Raw genomic sequence first — 19,243 nt, 5'->3', positions numbered from 1 at the left:
GTACGGCAAAGGGTTTATAAAGAATAATAATATTAAATATATTAATATTTACATATGTTTATCTTCGAAATTTCATGAAAACAGGTGGACAGGATTGAAAACTCACGAGGACTAGCGATGAGATTAGTCAAACCTGACAATTTATAATTTCTCGATAGCCTTTCCCGTTAAAAGCGACAAGTGAAACAATCTGAATCAGTGTTGCCGGCGCCGAGCGAAGAAATTTTTGCGAGTTGATTTTTTAATCGATTTTTCGTCGAGGTTCCTTCGCGTTGACTTCCTCGTTTCTGTCTTCCACGGCTTCTCGTCATCCAATCGCAGGCCTTCGGACAGCCACGATCGATGGAAGCGTCGATCTTTGACCCGTGCTCGTTCCTGAAACCGCGCGTTTCAAGGACGATTATGGTCGATCATCGCGGGTTGAACGACTCCCGAGGCCATCGACCGGTACACGGCTTTGGTTCCTCGTCGCTCCGATCCTTGGAAACGAGCGAGTCGTATCGATATTCCCTCCTCCGGGCTGCTTAACAGTACCCGGGGACCGATTAACAGTATCCAGCGAATCGGTGGGTGGCACGTTTTTCACCCGGTATCATCTTTTTCTACTCTTTTTCTCTTTCTCTCTCTCTCTCTTTCCTTTCCACCTGTCTCGAGTGTTTCGAGAATTTCTTCGAGCTCGACGTCGCGACGCTTCGATCGGCCGGATCGTTTAAATAATCGGCATTCTCCTATCGCCGTCGTGCACCTATCTCGGATATTTGTAATTAGGTTGTCTAATGAGCCTGTTGTCTAACGAGGGGCGCCAATGAAAATCATTATATTATTTCCAAAATAATTTTGAATTTAATTATTAAAGACTATCCTATTTAAAAGATTGCTAAAAGCCTATTGGAATAAATTCGAATAAAATTCTAATCCCTTGTTATTAATATGTAAGCATTTAATTATATTCAGTCATGGAATAAACATTAATGTTCTGCCTCTCTTAAGAAATTGTACCAATTGAAAAATTCCTCGTCGCAGTAACTGTAAAGAAAATGGTACGTTAAGGGGTTAAAGAAGACACTCCCAGCTTTCGTCTAATCGATGTTGCATAAAAATGGCTCCACGTGGTCACGTCTTAATCTCCACTTTTCCTTTTAAATCTTGCGAACCCTATAATATCACGTATCGATTGCATTTAATTCTTCAAAATGATCACATCGTTCTATCACAATCTAATCTATCCGGTCTTAAAGCAGACACTTCCTGCTTTCGATTAAAAGCTGAGCTGCATTGAAGTAGTTTCACGGGAACGTGTTTCAAAATTTCTTTCAACTATCGCTTCGAGTTCGCATTATTGTTTTTGTCTTTTCCTAGGTCGTCCACGATAAGACAAGTTGGAACAGTCAGCTTGTTCCGCGTTCCACCCACACCACTTTCGATAGTTCTTACGTTCGTTCGTTTCCTTATCGCATCGATTATGCTCGTGCGGCGGATAGTGTCGTAATAGCAGACTAGATTATCGGCTAATTATCGGCCTGGTTCGATTCGGCGCTTACTGTACCTGTACAGGTAGTTTGATAGGCCGCGACTCGTTCGGTTAACAGGTCACTCGGTGATCTTTTGCTGGAAAATTTCTTCCTATATTTCTCTCCCTCTATTTCTCTCTCTATCTCTCGGTCTATTTATCCATCTATTTATTTAGTTATCTATCCATCTACCTATATATTTAGCTATCTATCTATGTAGCTATCCGTCTATCTGTCTATCTATTTAGCTATCTATCTATACATCTATCTATCGCGCGCGGTTAATTGAATTTGTCTCAGCGAGCCGTCCGACAACGAGAGAAAATCCCGCAGGCCGGTCTTGCGCAAAACTCTCACGTAACAGGACGGAAAGGGCCTCGGTGGCGGAACACACCGGTGTGCACAGGCGGCCACGCGACACTTCTCGGGGTGCGGTTTACGAAACGAACACGCGCGCGGACTCGTATTCAAGAGGATCGATGAAACGCGTAGGCGGACTTGGAACGAGTCCAGCCATTGCTATTACGCTCGTGGATACGGAATTAGAGTCGGAACGTAATGCCGTGTGCAGGTCGTCCCGAGGGGACGGACGGTCGTGTTCCGTTGGGCTCGTTCCGTAGGACGGGCCGGCCGGCCGCCTCTTTTCTCCACCGTTCCCGACAGAGGATCGGCTTTCGGAAGAATCGTTCCGAGACGACGAAAGACCGGGCGACGACGAAAGAATCTCTGGAAGCGGAGATACCGGGACGGACGGTGGAAGACAGATGCGGGTTCAGGGTCGTGTTTCACGACTTCCGGCGTCGGGCCGGTTAGATTTCGCAACGCAGCCGCGGAGAAGAAGCATTTTCCGGCCGTGAACCATCGTCCAGGGGAACGTAACTGGTTACGAGATTACACGCACGAGCGTCCGTTGAACTGAGCGCGGCGCAGCACCGCACCGCGCCCCTCCTCTCTACCTGTTTCGATGCGAATCTTGACCTTAAACTTCCGATGCGCGAAGGTCATCTTCAAGCGAAGATCATCGAACCCGCGCGCGCGCGGCACGCCGCGATCGTGGCTCGTGCGAGCGTGTGCGCGCTGCGCTTTTGTATCCTCTTTCCGAGCCGCGCGTTCGGACTCCCGAGCGAGAACAGTGTTCCTTGGAAAGAGCTCTCACGGTTATCCTTGCGAGAGTCTTTCCGCGTTTCCTTACGAAATTTTTCGGGCCCCGAGTTTCTCCGATAGGATTAACCGGAATCGGAATAATCGCTCGCGGGTTGTTGTCGCGAGCTCGCCGAAGCAAAAAGGTTAACGACGGTGATCGATACGCAGCGCGCGGAGATTAAGGACGCATTGGTCGTAACGAGCGCCGGAGGCAACCGTCCCCGTGTGTGCGACCCGTGATCCGTGAGTCGCGAGTCGCCAGAAGTATGCTGTTTCGTTTACGCTTCACTGAGAACTCGAGATAGTTACCTGCGAGAAAGGTGAACGAGATAATAATAGTGGCAATAATAATAATAACAACAATAATAATAATTATAATAATAACAATAATAATATTAATAATATTATTAATAACCTTATTGATCGACGGGATGACCCTTTGTTACAGTGAGAGAGTAATAATGAAGCAGTCACACGAGGGCGGATAAAATGCGATAACTTAAAGCTAGAAAGATAAATAGAGAACCGAAGAAAGAGAAACGTGCGAAATTTCATTAGATTGTCAGAGCGGGGATGAATACGGGTGGCGAATACCATCAGACCTGGGTAAAAATATCTCCACACAGAAATACAACTATTTGTACGTGTTGTTCCGTTCGAATTAGTAATTTATTGCTGCATTAAATGAAATGCTAGGTGAAATACAGAAATTCCACAAATATATAATATGTGTCTAGAAATGTATATTTTGCACCATGAACCTGAAACAATTGAAATAATTTCTATTATATTGTCTGTGAAATTAAAAACACTTTCCGTGAATTTTTGCTGACCGAGCAAATGTGAATATTTAAGTGCTTCAATTAAATTCAATAATCAAAAGAGATTCAAGAAAAATTCTTTCTCCTATGAATAAATTAATTGTAATTATTGTTTTCGATACTTGTACGCGTCTCCAACGCGTCAAATGAAACTTAAAATATATCATAGAGACAATAGTTATTTCGTTAACCATTCTCAGGTTTTCTTTTCCAAATATTTGTACTCACGTCTGAATAGCATCAGCGGCAGAGAGCTCGAACGAAGCGCAGGAATTACAAAAGAAAATCTAATTGATCGCCGGTGTATCGGTTTGGTATCGCGGGACGAGGAAACTTTCACTTTGTCCAGGGTCGTTGCGCGCCACGTCGAGAGCGGGTTTCTCACGCTTCCCTTTGTTACATCGATAGAACTCGGTTCCGAGCAGAGAAATTCGCCGGCGAGGCTCTCTCGGGTTTTCGCCGAGGAAAGAACGAGGCCTAAAGTTTTCGAAACGAATCGCGCGTCACGGTAAATCGAGCTTAAGGCCTGACACTCTCGATTCTTTCTGACCGCCGATCGAAATCGATTAACCGACCTCTTTTTAACGCCTGTGTGTGTGTTTTTTTCCATCCCCCCCGGTTCGTTCTCTTCCGGCTCCGCTCGCCTCGATCGATTTTGTATCGGGGACAGTCAGAAATTTAGCGAAACCGTAGGAAACTCGACGGGAGAGTGAAAGAGAAGGATACCTGCCGTCGGTGGTGTTCCGTTCCCCCAGCGGCTGTTGCTCCGGCACGTCGAGCGCCCACCGAGATAACGTCTAGAACCGGAAGCACCGCCCAGTGTCGCCCGAATAGGCTGGTTCTAGCGACGACCTTCCCTTAGAATTGTTCTTCAAGGTCTGACACGTGGGGAATACGAACTGGAGGAAACTAATTTAGAGTCGGTGCGTAGCTCGCGATAACGTGGTCTACAATGCCGGCCATATTCGGGTTCTTGTTAGGGAACGCGGCTCTTTTTAACGAGCATTTCGGTGAAATAGGCTATCGAGGTTCGTCGTGGTCAGAGCTGAGTAATATTCACAAAGAAAATATACCTGAATAATATAGATTCAATGCAAATAACACAGTACTCGAAATAGGACGTCGAATTTGTATAAATAAAATATCTTATTTTGATGATCGACAACTGAAACATGAAAATAGACTTTGACAATCTAACACATAGAGTAAAATATTTATTACTTATTTTTTATTGTAAAAATGAATTGCGAATTACATTGGGTAAGTGAAATCTATTGTCTCCAGAAATACTCATTGAAGAACTATATTGCTTGTATTTTCATAACAGAAAAGAATTATTAGATTACCAAAAGAAAACAATACTTTACACTATGTTTTAGTAGAATAAAAATATTTGATTCGACATTGATATATTAAACAGATAAAATGTTTCTTACTCTAGCACAAATATTTCTTATGTATTTTCAAATAAGATACTACCCGAAATATTATCTTAAAAATTGTTTGTAACGAGTCGAATAAAATGTTTTACTTTCAAAAAAACATGCACGATCCAAGGTAAAATATTTACTCGCTATTCGTCGTTTAAGATACTACTTTGCCCAGCTCTGGTCACGGTCGCGTCGGTGCACGCGATAAATCGAACGAGATTAAGTTACCACGTAGCAATTGTTACGATCTACGTGACACGATCCGCGTATTATCTCGCGAATAAAATTGAACGGCGAGCGATTATCGATCGATCCCGGGGTCCGTGGAATGTCACGGCGATGGTAGATGGACGATAAAAGGGCCCCGTTTCCCGTCGGATGGCCAGGCGAACTAGACAAATAGATTTGGCTACGGGCACGGCTCCGTTCGCCAAGGTCGCGGCACACGCGTGACGTCAGGGATCGTTGACTCCCGAGGGGCTCGACCTCGGCTTCTTCGTCTTCTTCTTCCTCCTTCTCCTCCGCATCCTCTCATCCTCGCTTACCTCTATCTTGTTGCTTCCCCTACCGCTGACGCGGCACGAACGCTAACGCGAACCCGCGCGGATATCAACTTTGCGAAGCTGCCGCGAGAAACGTTGCTTTACGAAAAAAAATTAGACGAGCGGATACCGTCGGGTCGTCGAAGACGCGCGAGAAGGGCCTGCGGGGATCGAACGAAACTTTTTAACGAGCACGGAATTTCTTTGCTTTAAAAAGTATCTCCTTTCTACGTGGCTTAGAACGGTGAGCGTTGTACGGGGATAACTCTCGTGCAGACGCGATATCCGTGTAGAAAAGAGGAGAGGAACGGAAGAGCGGCACCGCAAAGTTTAAATCCTTTTTCTGCGCGTTTTTCAAGGTAATTACGTAAGAGAGACACAAGTTTGACTCGACCCTGGTTCTCTCTTTTTCTCTCCCTCTCTCTCTTTCTTTCCAATCTCTTATCCCTCTCTTGTTTTGCTCTCGGTCTCTCCGTTCCCCGGCCTGCCTCTAACACGTGCTCTCTCTCGGTACTTGTAGTTCTTCGCTGCTCGTCTGCTCGACTTCAAGGCCACGATCAATTTAGTCGGCAGGAACCTTCGAACGTACCTCTCGAAAAGAACTTCTCTCTGCTCGCTGCTTCGCCTTTCTCTTATCACCTCTTCCCGGTCACGCGTGCGCTCCTTCTTTCCCTTTTCCCTGTCTCGTTTTTCTTTTATACCCTTCTTTTTATTATTCTTTTTATATTCTTTCGAGACAACAAAGCTAACCGATAAATATATCCGCGGGCATCAACGCGTTCGCCGGACGACGCTACGAGAGACGTTTGTCGATCGCGCGCGATTCAAATAAAACGCTCGACCATTTCTTTTTTTTTTTTGTTTTATTGCGAGACTTGGCCGAGCATTAACGGCGAATCGATCGTCCGACCTCCGTCCGCGAAAACGAGCTTATTTGCCTACCATGCTCTCTCCGAAGCTAACGCTTTTTTTTTTCTTTGCAATCGTGTTCCGGTCGCGTTGAGGTCCGCGGCGATATCCGGGTGTACTTGTTTAGCGCGTAGATCAAACACCAATGCTAGCTTCCAACGGGACGCATTCTGACGTATGTCGCATTTGAAGGTCTTATGTGCACAGGTGAAGGTGGTGAAGTTCAGCTACATGTGGACGATAAATAACTTCAGCTTTTGCCGGGAGGAGATGGGAGAGGTGCTGAAGTCGTCCACCTTCTCGGCAGGGGCCAACGACAAACTAAAATGGTAAGGACGCGCCGCCGAGTTGAAACGACGTTTCGCGTTCGCGAGCGTTGAATCGTGTTCGAATGAGCGCATACAGGAAATTCTCTTCCAGTTGCTCCCCCCTCGGCTTGTAAACAGAAGTTATTCGAGTCCCGGCGGCTCGTTTTTGTAGTCGCCGATTGTCAACAACTGTGGGAACGAGACTCGTAAGGCTCCTACAGTTTTGTTTACAAGCTGGAGGACGGCTAGATGGAATTTACTATAGTCAATTAACAAGTCTTCATTCTACAACCTACTAAATATGAATTTTATATATTTCTTTTAAATGGAAATAAAATTTGATTCACGGGTTATTAAAATCTAGATATAAATATACATTTATTACTTATAGAATTACTCAATTATCGGAGATTAAATAAAATAAATTTCTGATACTTTGGCAACAGTTTATGCTCGAAAAATTGTTTTGAAAAATTACTAGAATAAAATTAGAATCATTGTGAATAGCGAAAATTAGTAATAGCTAGCTTATCCTTTTTTTTTCTATTTTGCGAGAGATCGAATTAAATTTTGTCAGAGAAAATCGAATTATTTCTTGTTATAATTAGATGAAATCTATAATACAGTTAAACGATAATTAGACGTGTCTCCGTCTCTAGTAAAAATCAATAACGTTGGAGAGCTCTTGTCGCGACCGTTGGTCGATCTCTCGGAAATATTAGAGTTCCCGCGAACGACAACCAGCGACCGGCCATGAATTTTACATGAACGGTAATTGATTTCCAGGTGCCTAAGAGTGAATCCTAAGGGTCTGGACGAGGAGAGCAAAGACTACCTGTCCCTGTACCTCCTTCTCGTCTCGTGCAACAAATCAGAAGTCAGAGCAAAGTTCAAATTTTCTATCCTTAATGCCAAAAGAGAGGAAACCAAAGCAATGGGTAAGTAATTCGCTGGGCACTCCTATATAGCAAATAGTAAATAGACAATAAATATTTTTATCTTTCCCTGTAATACGAAATTTGATAAATAAACTGTTTATTAAATGCGTGAAATTCGTATCGAACTGATATTACATAAAACGTTTATTTGCCAAATTCTGCATTATATAGGAAGATAAAAATATTTCTAGTTCACTATTTTTAATCTAGTGTTTCAAGATTTATTTTTCCCCAATTTTGATTATCATTCTATCTGATTACTTATCTATCGCCAAAAAAAACGAATGTATAATTTTTCTTGAAATGTTCAAAGATGCATTATGTCTTCGACAACTGAAATTTTGCAACGGATAATTTACCAATCGACGTTCGATGGGTTTCAGAGAGCCAACGCGCATACAGGTTCGTCCAAGGTAAAGATTGGGGCTTCAAGAAGTTTATTAGGAGAGACTTCCTGCTGGACGAGGCCAACGGTCTCCTACCCGACGACAAACTCACGATATTCTGTGAGGTATATACCTTTGTATGTTAATTGTTTAATACTCGCCCTTGTTCCGTTAACGTCGTGGGCCTTTTGTCGAATTAACGACGGGACGTGATCGCGTTCGCAGGTCAGCGTGGTGGCGGACAGCGTCAACATTTCCGGTCAGAGCAACACTATTCAATTCAAGGTGCCGGAGTGCCGGTTGTCCGACGACCTCGGCCTCCTCTTTGAAAACCAAAAATTCAGCGATGTCACGCTGACGGTCTGCGGGAGAGAGTTTCAGGCGCACAAAGCTATACTCGCAGGTAAACAGGCAACAATGTTTCTATTAGGTTATCCGTATTAAGCGTCGAATCTTTGAATCGAAATAAAACACAAATTATTTAAGGTATATCAGATCTTTTTATTGTAATATTAAAAAGCCATTGAATAATCAATTTTCCATTACATTATTATATAATCGGGGATCTATTTCATCAATAGCGGCTGTAATATAGTTTTTAGCTTGTCAATCATTTGTGGCTTATTGATACCAACTTTACTGTTTTAAAACTCCATCGAATATTTATAACAATTATCAGCAATCTGTAAACGTTGATGGGTAGTGTTCCGTGATGATTTGTTTATGATTAATGACGACGCGCGCGATGTGACACTTAATTTGGATAATTCTACATTATAATATTCCATTACGCGACCAATTCGAAAACCGATTTAATACATTTACGGTCTTCTAACTGCTTTTGTTGAGTACATCGGCATATACCGCGGTAAATCAGTACTCGGTGAAACAACGGGTTCACGAATATTGCTCCGAGGGAGAAAGTGCGCGTTCAGTATTCACTAATCCGTCGTTAATCCTGTTTCCGGTCTAGCTCGAAGTCCAGTGTTCTCGGCGATGTTCGAGCACGAGATGGAGGAAAGGAAGCAGAATCGCGTCGATATAACCGACGTGGACCACGAGGTGTTGCGCGAGATGCTGCGGTTCATTTATACGGGGAAAGCAGCGAATCTCGAAAAGATGGCGGACGATCTGCTGGCAGCGGCGGATAAGTACGCGCTGGAGAGGCTGAAGGTAATGTGCGAGGAGGCACTTTGCACGAGTTTAGCCATCGAGAACGCAGCCGACATCCTCATTCTAGCCGATCTTCATAGCGCCGATCAACTGAAGGCGCAAGCCATAGACTTCATTAACACGTAAGTGATTCTTTCGTTTCTACGGCGTAATGCAAATGTGGCTTTTCTTCATCCTCGAACGACGGTTCGAAAGTCGAAATTCGAAAATTTCTTTGAAAAGTCCAAGGATTCGACCGAATTTTGCAATGTAAATCGGTGGAGAGAGAGGGGGGGGGAGTATACATATATTATTTAAGTAGCTTAAGTTGAAAGCATAATATTGAAAATATTAAGATGATTGATAATTTTTAAATATATTTATAAATAGAATAAATTATATTTATTTTATATTGAAGATATAATGTTTCTTAAATAAACTATATAAATGAAGAAATATTAATGATGCAGTCATTGGGTAGGAATTAGAAGTTCTTGATAAATATTTCTTTAATTGGAATATTTAAACAATGAAATTCTTAACAATAATTTACCGAGAGAGAGACGACGCCGTGTTAAATTGGAACTGTTCTTCTTTTTCAGACACGCGACAGACGTGATGGATACGGCGGGTTTTAAATCGATGGTAAACTCGCATCCGCACCTAATAGCGGAGGCGTTTCGAGCCCTCGCCACCCAACAGATTCCGCCGATCGGTCCGCCCAGGAAACGAGTCAAACAGAGCTGAAAACAGTCACCGTTGACACCGGGCACGACCTCCACATCGCCCCCGCCTATTCTGCATCCCTCATGAGAAACTTTTTTTCTGTACAGTGATACAAAGTAGTGTTCTAAATAAATGTTTCCTAGTGCGACATCCTCTGGTCCACTGCGAAAGGAACCGTGCGATGAGGAGGAGAGAGACTGTCTTGCTTTTCGCGTGCCACGCGGCAGGTTAACCCGCGCTAGCCGGACCAATAGACAGAGAAAGAAAAGAAAGAAAGAGAGAGAGACATAGACAGAAAGACCTTGTTGTGATTTCGGTGAGTCGTCGACGTTGAAGAGAAGAACCGTGTCTATCACACACAACCGGAGTGCGGAGTGCGGAAACGAGAACAAGAAGAAAAACGCGTCGCAGAGAGTCTGGCAGCACGGTGCGTGCAACAAAAACAAAAAGAGAAGTCGAAAATTGAGTATAACTAACAATGGCGCGCAAGTCCATCCCCTGGAAGGATTCGGGCGAATCGATACTGCTCGAGGCACGATCACACGATACTCTTTTTTCACGTTGCGCGCCGAGAAACAACGTGCGGGTTGGTCTTGGGTCGTCGTTCATTGTTCATCGTCCATCATGCATCGTACATCGTATATCGTCCATCGTTAGCATCGAGTAGCTACTGTAATGTCAGCGGTCCGTCGATGCGCACCCCATAAGGTCTCCCTAGTGTGGATCTGTTTTCGTTCCTACCAATCAAGGTATCCGTGGAACCAGCCGTATCGACACAGAACGGTCACAGAAGAAACAGCCAGAGGACCAACGCGGGATTAAAAACTGGCCAAAATTGCTGTCATTCGTGTGAAACAAGTATATCCACGAATGTATGCGCGCGTTCTCACATGGACACATCAAATACAGTATGCACGAAGGAGGTTGTGATAGACGTCGGCCAGGCGATTAAACATTTTGTTCCTTTGTCGAAGAAGAAGAAGAAAAAGAAGTAAACGAAACGAGACGACGTTGAAAAGGGAAGAAGAATGCATCGAACGATGTCCACGCATGTTCGTTGACGCAACGAATGAGGAGAACGTTAGATATATGCTATGTTTATTACCGATAGTGATTTTTAGTTTAACGGAGACGAACGCAAGAGACAGATACGAACGTGAAACTCTTCCAGAACGGAGAAAAAAATTATTCTAGTTAGGGTTTTTTATGATCTCTTTCTCTCAAACATGTACGACTACTACTATGATTACTATTAACGCTACACAATCTGTGCCCCTCCCCTTATGCTCCGGAAACACTCTCGCCCCTCCCACCATATTTTTGTATATTTTTTTCATCTAATGTCGATGCTGAAATCTGTATACTGTTAGCTTCTTATGATAAATACACCCATTTGGTTTCCAGTTTATTTGTGTGGAATTTCTATTGACCATGATAACGTAAATTAAATACGAAAAATGATACCTCTTCTGCAATAAGTACCATATTACGTTATACCGGATAAAAGTCATTCGTCGGACATATAAAAGAAAAAGTAAACAATTTGTTGCGGGCATAATGAAAAATCCGTCGAAGATTGTTTTAACAATTGTCCAAAGACCGGCCGTTTCAATGGATGACGGAGTGTACAAACATATATTCCGTTGTGGCCTTTATTTCCTTCCTTCTCCCGATAATTACTTGGCACAGTTTGTTTTGTTTTCTCGAGTATTGCATAGTAGCTGAAGTGATAGATTCGAATTATTATTATTACTATTATTATTATGGTTATTATTATTATTATTAACTATTATTATTATTAATTATTATTATTATTGATTATTATTATTATTAATTGTATTAAATTTAGGGTTGTCCATAATTTATCGAATTTTAAGTTGATTTATTGTCAAAATATATATATCGTACTTTTGCGCAGGATTAAAACATATAATGATGAATCGGAAGAGATGTTAACACAAGTCGGCATGACAAAAGTCGATTGTTGCATAAAACTAAATACTGCGAAATACACGGGACATGCGAGAAAGAAAAATCAAACCATGAGAGAAACCGAGAGAATGAAAGGGAGCGAAAGAGAGAGAGAGAGAGAGAAAGAGCGAGAGAAAGAGAGAGAAAGAAAAAAAAATGTAAAATAAAAGTTAGTCAATTATATAGCACGAAATATTAATCGTTTTTTATGTAATTAATTATTGAATTGTGAATTCGTGTGTGGTCAATGATCTGAATTATGGGCAACCGTGAAAAGCAGAAACGAATAATCATCATTTAGTACCGTACTGGCTTCCTGATCCTCCGACCTAGCTTTACCGAACGTTTTAAATATGGAATATATACCATTATATTATTACTTGGAAGTAATGATATCGACGATTTAATGCCATACATGTTCTGTGATAAGACCACTGTAATTACCGCAATTGTAATCGCTCACGCGTACACACGTACATGTACACGCGACACGTTACACTCATACTCCGGCATGTACACGTATACTCGAGCAGACAGCAGAGAGACAGACGGACAGAAACAGAGACAGACAAATAGACACACATAGGACAAACCTAAACACACAGAGAAACAGGTAGACACAGGCACACAATATACACACAGTTTCGAGAACTTCTGATGATCCTGGCAGCCAGCGGAAAAGGATTCAAAAAATTTCGAATGAAGGAGAGAAATATTTGAAATCTTTTTAAGAAACGGTCGCTACAATCCGGACAGTCCCAAATCTAGCGTCCCTTTCGATTTTAAGATTTTTACTCTGTACATATCTAAACTGTATTTTATAAGAACCGAACAAAACCGAAAAAACGGAACCACATACTTTTATGAAGGGTACAATAACCAACTATAATTTATTTCTATTTTACAGACTGTGCTAAACTCATGTTCCTTGAAACACTAGCGAATGCTTTAAGTAAACTATGTAATATGTACATTGTCGACAAATTAAAATACGGATTAGAACATACATTTTGCGTGTTCGTCTTTGAGCCTCGACGCGTGCGTGCCACGAATGCGTATCCCAAAATCCCAAATTTCGATCGAAGACGCGTGCGCGCGCACTAGAATTCCGGTTGTTGGTCGAGGCTCAAAGAAAGGATCGAGTGAAATAATGAAACAACAAAAAAAAGATCCTATGGGAAACATAGTTAGGGAACGTTTTTCCACCGTTTTTTACACGATGTTTATTTCGAGTCCGTAGATCGTTTAGAGCTTGAAATGAAACTACAAAATGGCAAAAAAAAACATAAGATGGTGAAGTATGAACGCGGATTTAAAAAGAAAAACAGAAAAAAAGAAGTAACGAGAGATTAAAAAATTGTATAAGCGGTTTAAGGAACAGATTTTGGCCGTGCTCGCTCAGATTTTAACATTTCGTGGAAAGAATGTAAGAATGAATACAGGGAAAGAGGGAGAGAACATGATAACGCGGTGTGTGTGTTTGCGTGTGTGAAAAAAGAATGCGAGTTAAGAGAGAGAGAGAGAGAGTGAGAGTGAAAGAAATGATTATCGATAATGAACGAAATCTACGTCCAATTCTACCCATTCTATCTTTGGGACTGTGCGGCGAAATATCTCAGAAAAAACAAAGCTCGTAACATTGAATGTCTTTTTCCTAAGGAAGAAAGAGAGAAAGAGAGAGAGAGAAAACTTAGAAAAAAAGAACAAGACTAATATTTATCCGTACGACAGTTCGACAAAGAAAGAAAGGAAGAGAGAGAGAAAGAGAGGAGGGGAGAGGTGAACAACAAACAAAAAAAAAAACATTAGATGCAATTCTTCGAACCAATCTGCATAAGCGTATGACTGGATAATTTGATAAACTAAGTACAATTAAGACAAGTGTTACCTCATCATGGAAAATCAGCGTGTTCGTGTCGTGCCAGCTACTACTGCGTTGCTGTCTGATACACACTTCCGTTGTATATTGCATTTAAACCCGAAGAAAGCTTTTTTTGTAACGAATAGTTCAGCAGTGGTAGCTCGCCGAAGTTGTACACGGCACCGCTGTGATCATCGAACCCAGCTCATACAAACGTTCATTTTTCCATTTACTTTAAGTCATTGCACCACATCAAATAAATGACATTTTCATTATATAATCATGAGAACTTTTACAGTGATTTTTCATTATCCCTGACATTTTTGTGTTATTAATTGCGAAAACAAAGGGAGCGAAGCAAGAAAAAAGGGGAGAATGTGAAAGATATATTGAGGCAAATGTCAATCAAAAACTTCGCGTTCATTCACAGTAAATCAAACTTCAATTTTTAGCGCTGTTAGAAATATCCGTACAGATTATCCGGGATCCTATGTACGCTTTATTTACATTTCGGCTAAAACGATAATTGCTTTTTTTTATAGATTCGTGGTGATGTTGCTTTTCATTTTCATACCGAAAATTACCATGATTTTATATCTACTTACGACGTTTTAAAAATAGCCCGCTTACAGATCGTACCACACTATCACCACATAACGTCAGACGGCCGAACTAAATCTCTGTTATATGTTTGATGCAGTCACAATAAAATATTAAATATATCGCAATTAGGGTATAAAAAGAAATCATAAGTGCAGGATTGTTCAGGAGAATCTACTGCATTGATATCATATGAAAAATCCAAAAAATAACACCACTGAATATAATTACTTGTTTATTGGAGTTTTATTAATTGATATGTTCATTAATTATGTTTTGTGGTGTTGTCATCGGATATTTCTACATAATACCAGGGCAATAAATTCTACCAAAATGTCGTGAGCACTCGGTTAAAATGATGTATACCTTCATGATGACATAATTAATGTTTCTCAACCACCTTGCGTTGTGTATATTAGAGAGATTTAGTTCAGGTGCTAGCGCTACGTGGTGATATCGTTTCGATGCTTGTTAAACAGTATTTGAAATTTAACATTCTGTATTTCAAATCGTTAATAACGATCGTACGTTATTCTATGCTTTAGATTGCCATGATTATGAAACATTATGGTTTTTTGACTGTCTGTATCTGCCCATGCTGAATCATTTCTGTTTGCAAAATTGATACGCTGAAAACATGATAAAATTTGATAATTTATAAAAGTACAAAATATGCTTTTAAGGGCAGAGGAACGTTCAGCAGAATTTTGCACATCCATACCGTTGAGAAGAAGTTTATTCTTAGCAAAGTAAAACTACAGATGATTCTTGTCAACTTATCCATCAGGCTCCATATAAGTTGCGGCACGAATAATTGCTCCTGAAAATATCGAAATAGCGCTACTACATGCAGTGACATAACGGCCGAACTAGTAAACAAATTTACCGACAGAATAAATGCATTTCTGGAACTGCACAGTGACGCCATCTGCTGTTTCGAAAAATTATGTGCAGTTAACATTCTGTCTGCCAGTTTGAACGTTCTGCCGCTACGTGTATTGGCGCTGTACGGACCCTTAAAGGAAGCACAGCAAATTTGAAATGTTGTATGATAGAAATCCATGTTTAATCAGTGTACACTCGTTTAAAAACTTAATACTACTAAAAATGATCATGTCTAAAATTTGTAAACTTTTCTAAAATTAAATTATAACTGGCTAATCGCATTTTATGGTAAAAATATACACGCGGTTTGGTCGAAAAAATGTTAATGATAGTGGATCATTTGCTTATCATAATATGATAAGTATGCTTACTATATAAATATTTGGAAGAAAACGCGGAGAGCGCGTTGACTACAAAATATTTATATATATATACGCATATTCGTAAATATATTACATATGATTATATGTGATAAGTAACTGGAAAGCCTTGGCTGTCCACCCTATCTGATAATTTAGGTGTGTCCGGGTATACTGGTGGTGGTTCGAGCATAGACGCCTAGAAAACGTAACGTATATCTTGGTTCCACGTTTCCAAATAAAATCAAATTTTCTTCGAATGGTTTATTGAAAATAGTAATTGGCTCATAATAAAGATTTATACCGCATTATATTCATTCTCCAGGCTGTCTCGTTTAAAATAAATTACTTAGGACAGCCAATGTGAGAAATACTTTTTGGTAAACAAAAAAGTTCAGGCATTAACTTACTCTGTTGAACGGTGCCCCATATAGGGGTGGAGCGTTGCAAGCATCACTATACGACGGTGGTCTTTCCCTGGAATCGTTTGTTGCGCAGCAATACAATGAATCGCTGTCTGTTTGTTGATTGTTCCCGTCACTGAGTCGTCTTTGTTCCATGTATCTTTCTTGAGCTGACCTGCAAAGACTTAGTAACCAGATCGATATCATTTACGTATTATCACCGCGGGACTTTGGATCTTTTCGCATTTAATTTCCAAAGTTCGAGTGCAAATCTTGATTTTAGATATGTTAGCGAGACATGATCGATAGCTGAGAAAGAGATTCGTTCCTACCTGTTGCACGTTTTGCAATACATTAGAAGGGCAAAAAGAATACCACATGCAAACAATAGTAAAACGATAATTTGCGTCCCCGTGATCACATCTTTTCGTTCCTGCAACGGAAAAGGCAGGATTAGTCGATTGCTGAGCTGATGTGAGGAAGAAAAATTAGACTTACCAATAAAGGGTTCGATCGAGTTTATGCGGGCAGCAGAAGGAAGATTCGTAAGCCATAGAAAGCAGAAGTAGAAACGAACTTAATCTTATGGTTTTTTCTTTCTAATTAGTATGGGATTTTCAGCTCACCTTTGGTTGAACTGCTGCGCTTTTCGTAAGTCTTTGTTGACATTAAATTGTACGTATCTTGATCAGTGTACGGAAATGTACTTGAAAATGGACGTAACGAATCGTTCATTTCAACTAAGGATACCAATCATCGGTTTAACATTTTGTTTTAAATGTCACACGAGGATTAAATACATACCTGAGTAATTTATCAGATGATCCACTGTAACCATGTCGAAAATAGATCGCGTTGGAAATCTAAAAATTTATATAATCGCGTGAAATAATATCGTCATTACGATATTATTTAGATTTTCGTCACATCAAAATCGATTAACCATCGAAATATACACATATTTGTTTTACACAGAAATCAGATCTACACTGAAGAACACGTCGAAGAAAACTGTCTGAGTAATTCTTAAACTGTTTCCTTTCTTTTCGGTCGGAACTACTGAGAACGTCGTCCGCAACCACTCAAATATCACCTTTAATGCTAAAAAACATTGTGGACTTCTCGACCATATAAAAGATACAATCTTATCAACAGGAAACTCCCTGATAACGCGTTTAATCAGTGCCGCAATTATTTTTTCATTATATTGAGAATACTCTTTAATACGCACGTCGTCATATGTCTATATCTATATCATCTATCATATGTCTATATCTATATATGTCTATATCTATATCAAACGTATATCAAAGCACCGTTCCGATAAATGATCAAGTTCGCAGGTATCAAGAGAGAAATTAATAGCGAAATGTACAGAATCGCTTAGAATATATTTTCTAATATGTACGAATAAATATTAATAGTCCAAAGTCATAACAATTCCTAAGACCACATAATTTACAATGAAATCGGAGTTTGTGTAATTCGTTCTCTTAAAACTGGTTCTGTACAGTCAGTTTGTTAATGTAATCAATGCTTCCACAACGTTTCCTCTGTGTTCTCTGAGAGTATGCTCGGCAGTACTTCTACTGATTTCCATTTCTTTTATCTGAAACCAGGATCAGATCAATTTTTATAAACACGCATGGCACGCATAATCTTTAATATCATTGGCCTTACAATGAGATCAACGTCTTCCTTTTTAATAGGAACTTTTAGTAATTCCCTTTCCCTCGCCTTTTTCTCTGCCGCCTCCTTAGTTCTTTGGTCTCCAATCAAGCTCAACGCCTGTGTAAATAGAAATACAAATTACAATGCGCATGAAAACAATGTTAACAGTCAGGTTAGAATCATTTATACTCAATTCTTCCAAAACAAACTGAATCATCATGAAACAATTTAACGCGACGACTTTTTATCTTATCGTATGATCTCGGTATTTATATTGTTTGTGACATTGTTAATGACTAAAAGCTAAATGTACATAAATTATAGGTTAGGTTTCGTTACCTATTCTTTTGAACGTACGCAGCTGTATATATTAAATTTAACGTGAGGTCAAGGAAGGAGTGATAGAATGTGTGTTTTAAGAGTGAAAATCTTCGTCGTTAAAAGATGAAACAATCCAAAATTGTTAAGAAACATAGACACGTGTAGTAGTACAGAAATTGTGAGACACTCACGCAATGAAATCCATCCGAGGAAGATATTTCTTTCTCCTCTGCATAGTCTGTGACTTTTTCTAAATCTGCCGCTCCACTATCATATTTCGCAGCTTTTTTCTGTGATTTCTCCTGCTGAACCTCATCGGAATCACCGTTGACATCGTTGTCCGCCATGTTTCCTCTTTTCAACTAACTTCAAGTCGTACAAAGAATAATACAGTAATGTTTCAATTCGAGAACCATATCCGGGGACAACAAGACTCTTGAATTGATAGAATGGAGCGAATTGTTGTGCTCTGATTGGCTAACGATTCACAAGTGAACATTGCTTCCCTCATAGTTAATGATAAATAAAGAAAGTAGCTTCTCTTACTTTACTGTGTTTGGGATTCCGTTCTTCTCGCACATCCGTACGCCTGATGCACAATTTGAAATACGCGGCGCGATATTTAACTTACGTAAAAAATCGAAAACTGCTGAAATTGCTAGTTCTCTTATCATTTCGTGTTGCGCTCTACATTACTGATAGTTCACGAAAGCGGGCACATTAGTAAGAAGTGAATATACTGTAGATCTCATTTCTGCTACGAGTGCTCAATATTATTTGGAGGCAATAAGTATACAGGGTGGGGCAAATAAAGTGTTACAAAGCAATATCTCCATTATCGTTAATTTGTTTTTTTTTTTTAATTTAAAAAAAAAACATTTCCACCACAACATGTGCCCCTTCGAACCAAACAATTTGTTCCTCAAGCATTTTTGCGTATCAATAACGATAATGAAGATATTGCTTTGTAGCACTTTATTTGCCCCACCCTGTATAAGGGGCAAGCATTTAAATAGTGGAAATAGTTTTTCATGGAAACAGATATTTATAACGTTTATTTTATAAGTTTTACGTTGCAAAAAAACACATTGTCTGTACGGATACTAAATTTGTGGTAAAAATTATTGCTGTGGTAAGGCAGATTTAAATAATGTTCCGTCGGTAATTTTTGGCTCCCAGTTTCAGCGTTTCATCACTGGAAGCGCCAACCTGGTCCATGATTACTATACAGTGATCATACAATTCACAGCTTGAATTTGAACAGAAATAAGTAATTTTTGCAATATTTTAATGTAAAATGAAATG

At 40.2% G+C, this 19,243-nt stretch overlaps 3 protein-coding genes across 16 annotated transcripts in view; 1 reads left to right on the top strand and 2 right to left on the bottom strand.

Moving 5' to 3' along the window:
- The window catches only part of Rdx (BTB/POZ and MATH domain-containing protein rdx), a 47,178-nt gene extending 33,191 nt beyond the window's left edge, over window positions 1–13,987 (top strand). For 2 of the 6 annotated variants that reach the window (XM_078196749.1, XM_078196753.1), the window contains exons 3-8: window positions 6,549–6,685; window positions 7,451–7,602; window positions 7,986–8,125; window positions 8,214–8,391; window positions 8,962–9,283; window positions 9,743–13,987. In XM_078196749.1, coding sequence (XP_078052875.1) covers window positions 6,549–6,685; window positions 7,451–7,602; window positions 7,986–8,125; window positions 8,214–8,391; window positions 8,962–9,283; window positions 9,743–9,887 — 1,074 coding nt within the window. In that variant the 3' untranslated portion in view covers window positions 9,888–13,987. Of the gene's footprint in view, window positions 1–3,102; window positions 3,261–6,548; window positions 6,686–7,450; window positions 7,603–7,985; window positions 8,126–8,213; window positions 8,392–8,961; window positions 9,284–9,742 lie in introns of all 6 variants that reach the window. The other 4 variants (XM_078196754.1, XM_078196751.1, XM_078196752.1 and 1 more) reach the window with 4 other exon arrangements.
- Window positions 13,988–14,121: 134 nt separating this feature from the next.
- Window positions 14,122–17,178, bottom strand: LOC144478655 (uncharacterized). Of its 9 annotated transcripts, none has more exons than XR_013495390.1 (7): window positions 16,751–17,178; window positions 16,573–16,686; window positions 16,279–16,369; window positions 15,953–16,130; window positions 15,020–15,313; window positions 14,304–14,927; window positions 14,122–14,212 (listed from the first exon to the last, which is right to left on the bottom strand). XR_013495390.1 is itself a non-coding variant. In XM_078196758.1 (7 exons), exons 1-7 carry the CDS (start codon window positions 16,782–16,784, stop codon window positions 14,811–14,813), a joined length of 762 nt encoding a protein of 253 aa, XP_078052884.1. In that variant the 5' UTR covers window positions 16,785–17,178; the 3' UTR covers window positions 14,122–14,810. The 9 variants fall into 9 exon arrangements, 7 of the variants coding, with proteins under 7 accessions (XP_078052884.1, XP_078052881.1, XP_078052883.1 ...); XM_078196758.1 differs by having other exon boundaries at window positions 14,122–14,927; window positions 15,020–15,118; window positions 15,185–15,313; XR_013495391.1 differs by lacking the exon at window positions 14,122–14,212 and having other exon boundaries at window positions 14,817–14,927; window positions 15,020–15,118; window positions 15,189–15,313.
- A 140-nt stretch (window positions 17,179–17,318) lies between these two features.
- On the bottom strand, window positions 17,319–18,317 carry LOC144478656 (huntingtin-interacting protein K). Its single transcript, XM_078196763.1, has 3 exons — window positions 18,130–18,317; window positions 17,627–17,734; window positions 17,319–17,555 (listed from the first exon to the last, which is right to left on the bottom strand). The coding sequence occupies exons 1-3, from the start codon at window positions 18,283–18,285 to the stop codon at window positions 17,460–17,462; spliced, it is 360 nt and encodes a 119-aa protein (XP_078052889.1). The 5' UTR covers window positions 18,286–18,317; the 3' UTR covers window positions 17,319–17,459.
- Between the last annotated feature and the right edge of the window lie 926 nt (window positions 18,318–19,243).

The sequence above is a fragment of the Augochlora pura genome, chromosome 3 (assembly GCF_028453695.1).
Source record: "Augochlora pura isolate Apur16 chromosome 3, APUR_v2.2.1, whole genome shotgun sequence".
NCBI classification, from domain to species: Eukaryota; Metazoa; Arthropoda; class Insecta; order Hymenoptera; family Halictidae; genus Augochlora; species Augochlora pura.
Note: the sequence above shows the minus strand (reverse complement) of the source record. Positions and strands in the feature narration are given on the sequence as shown.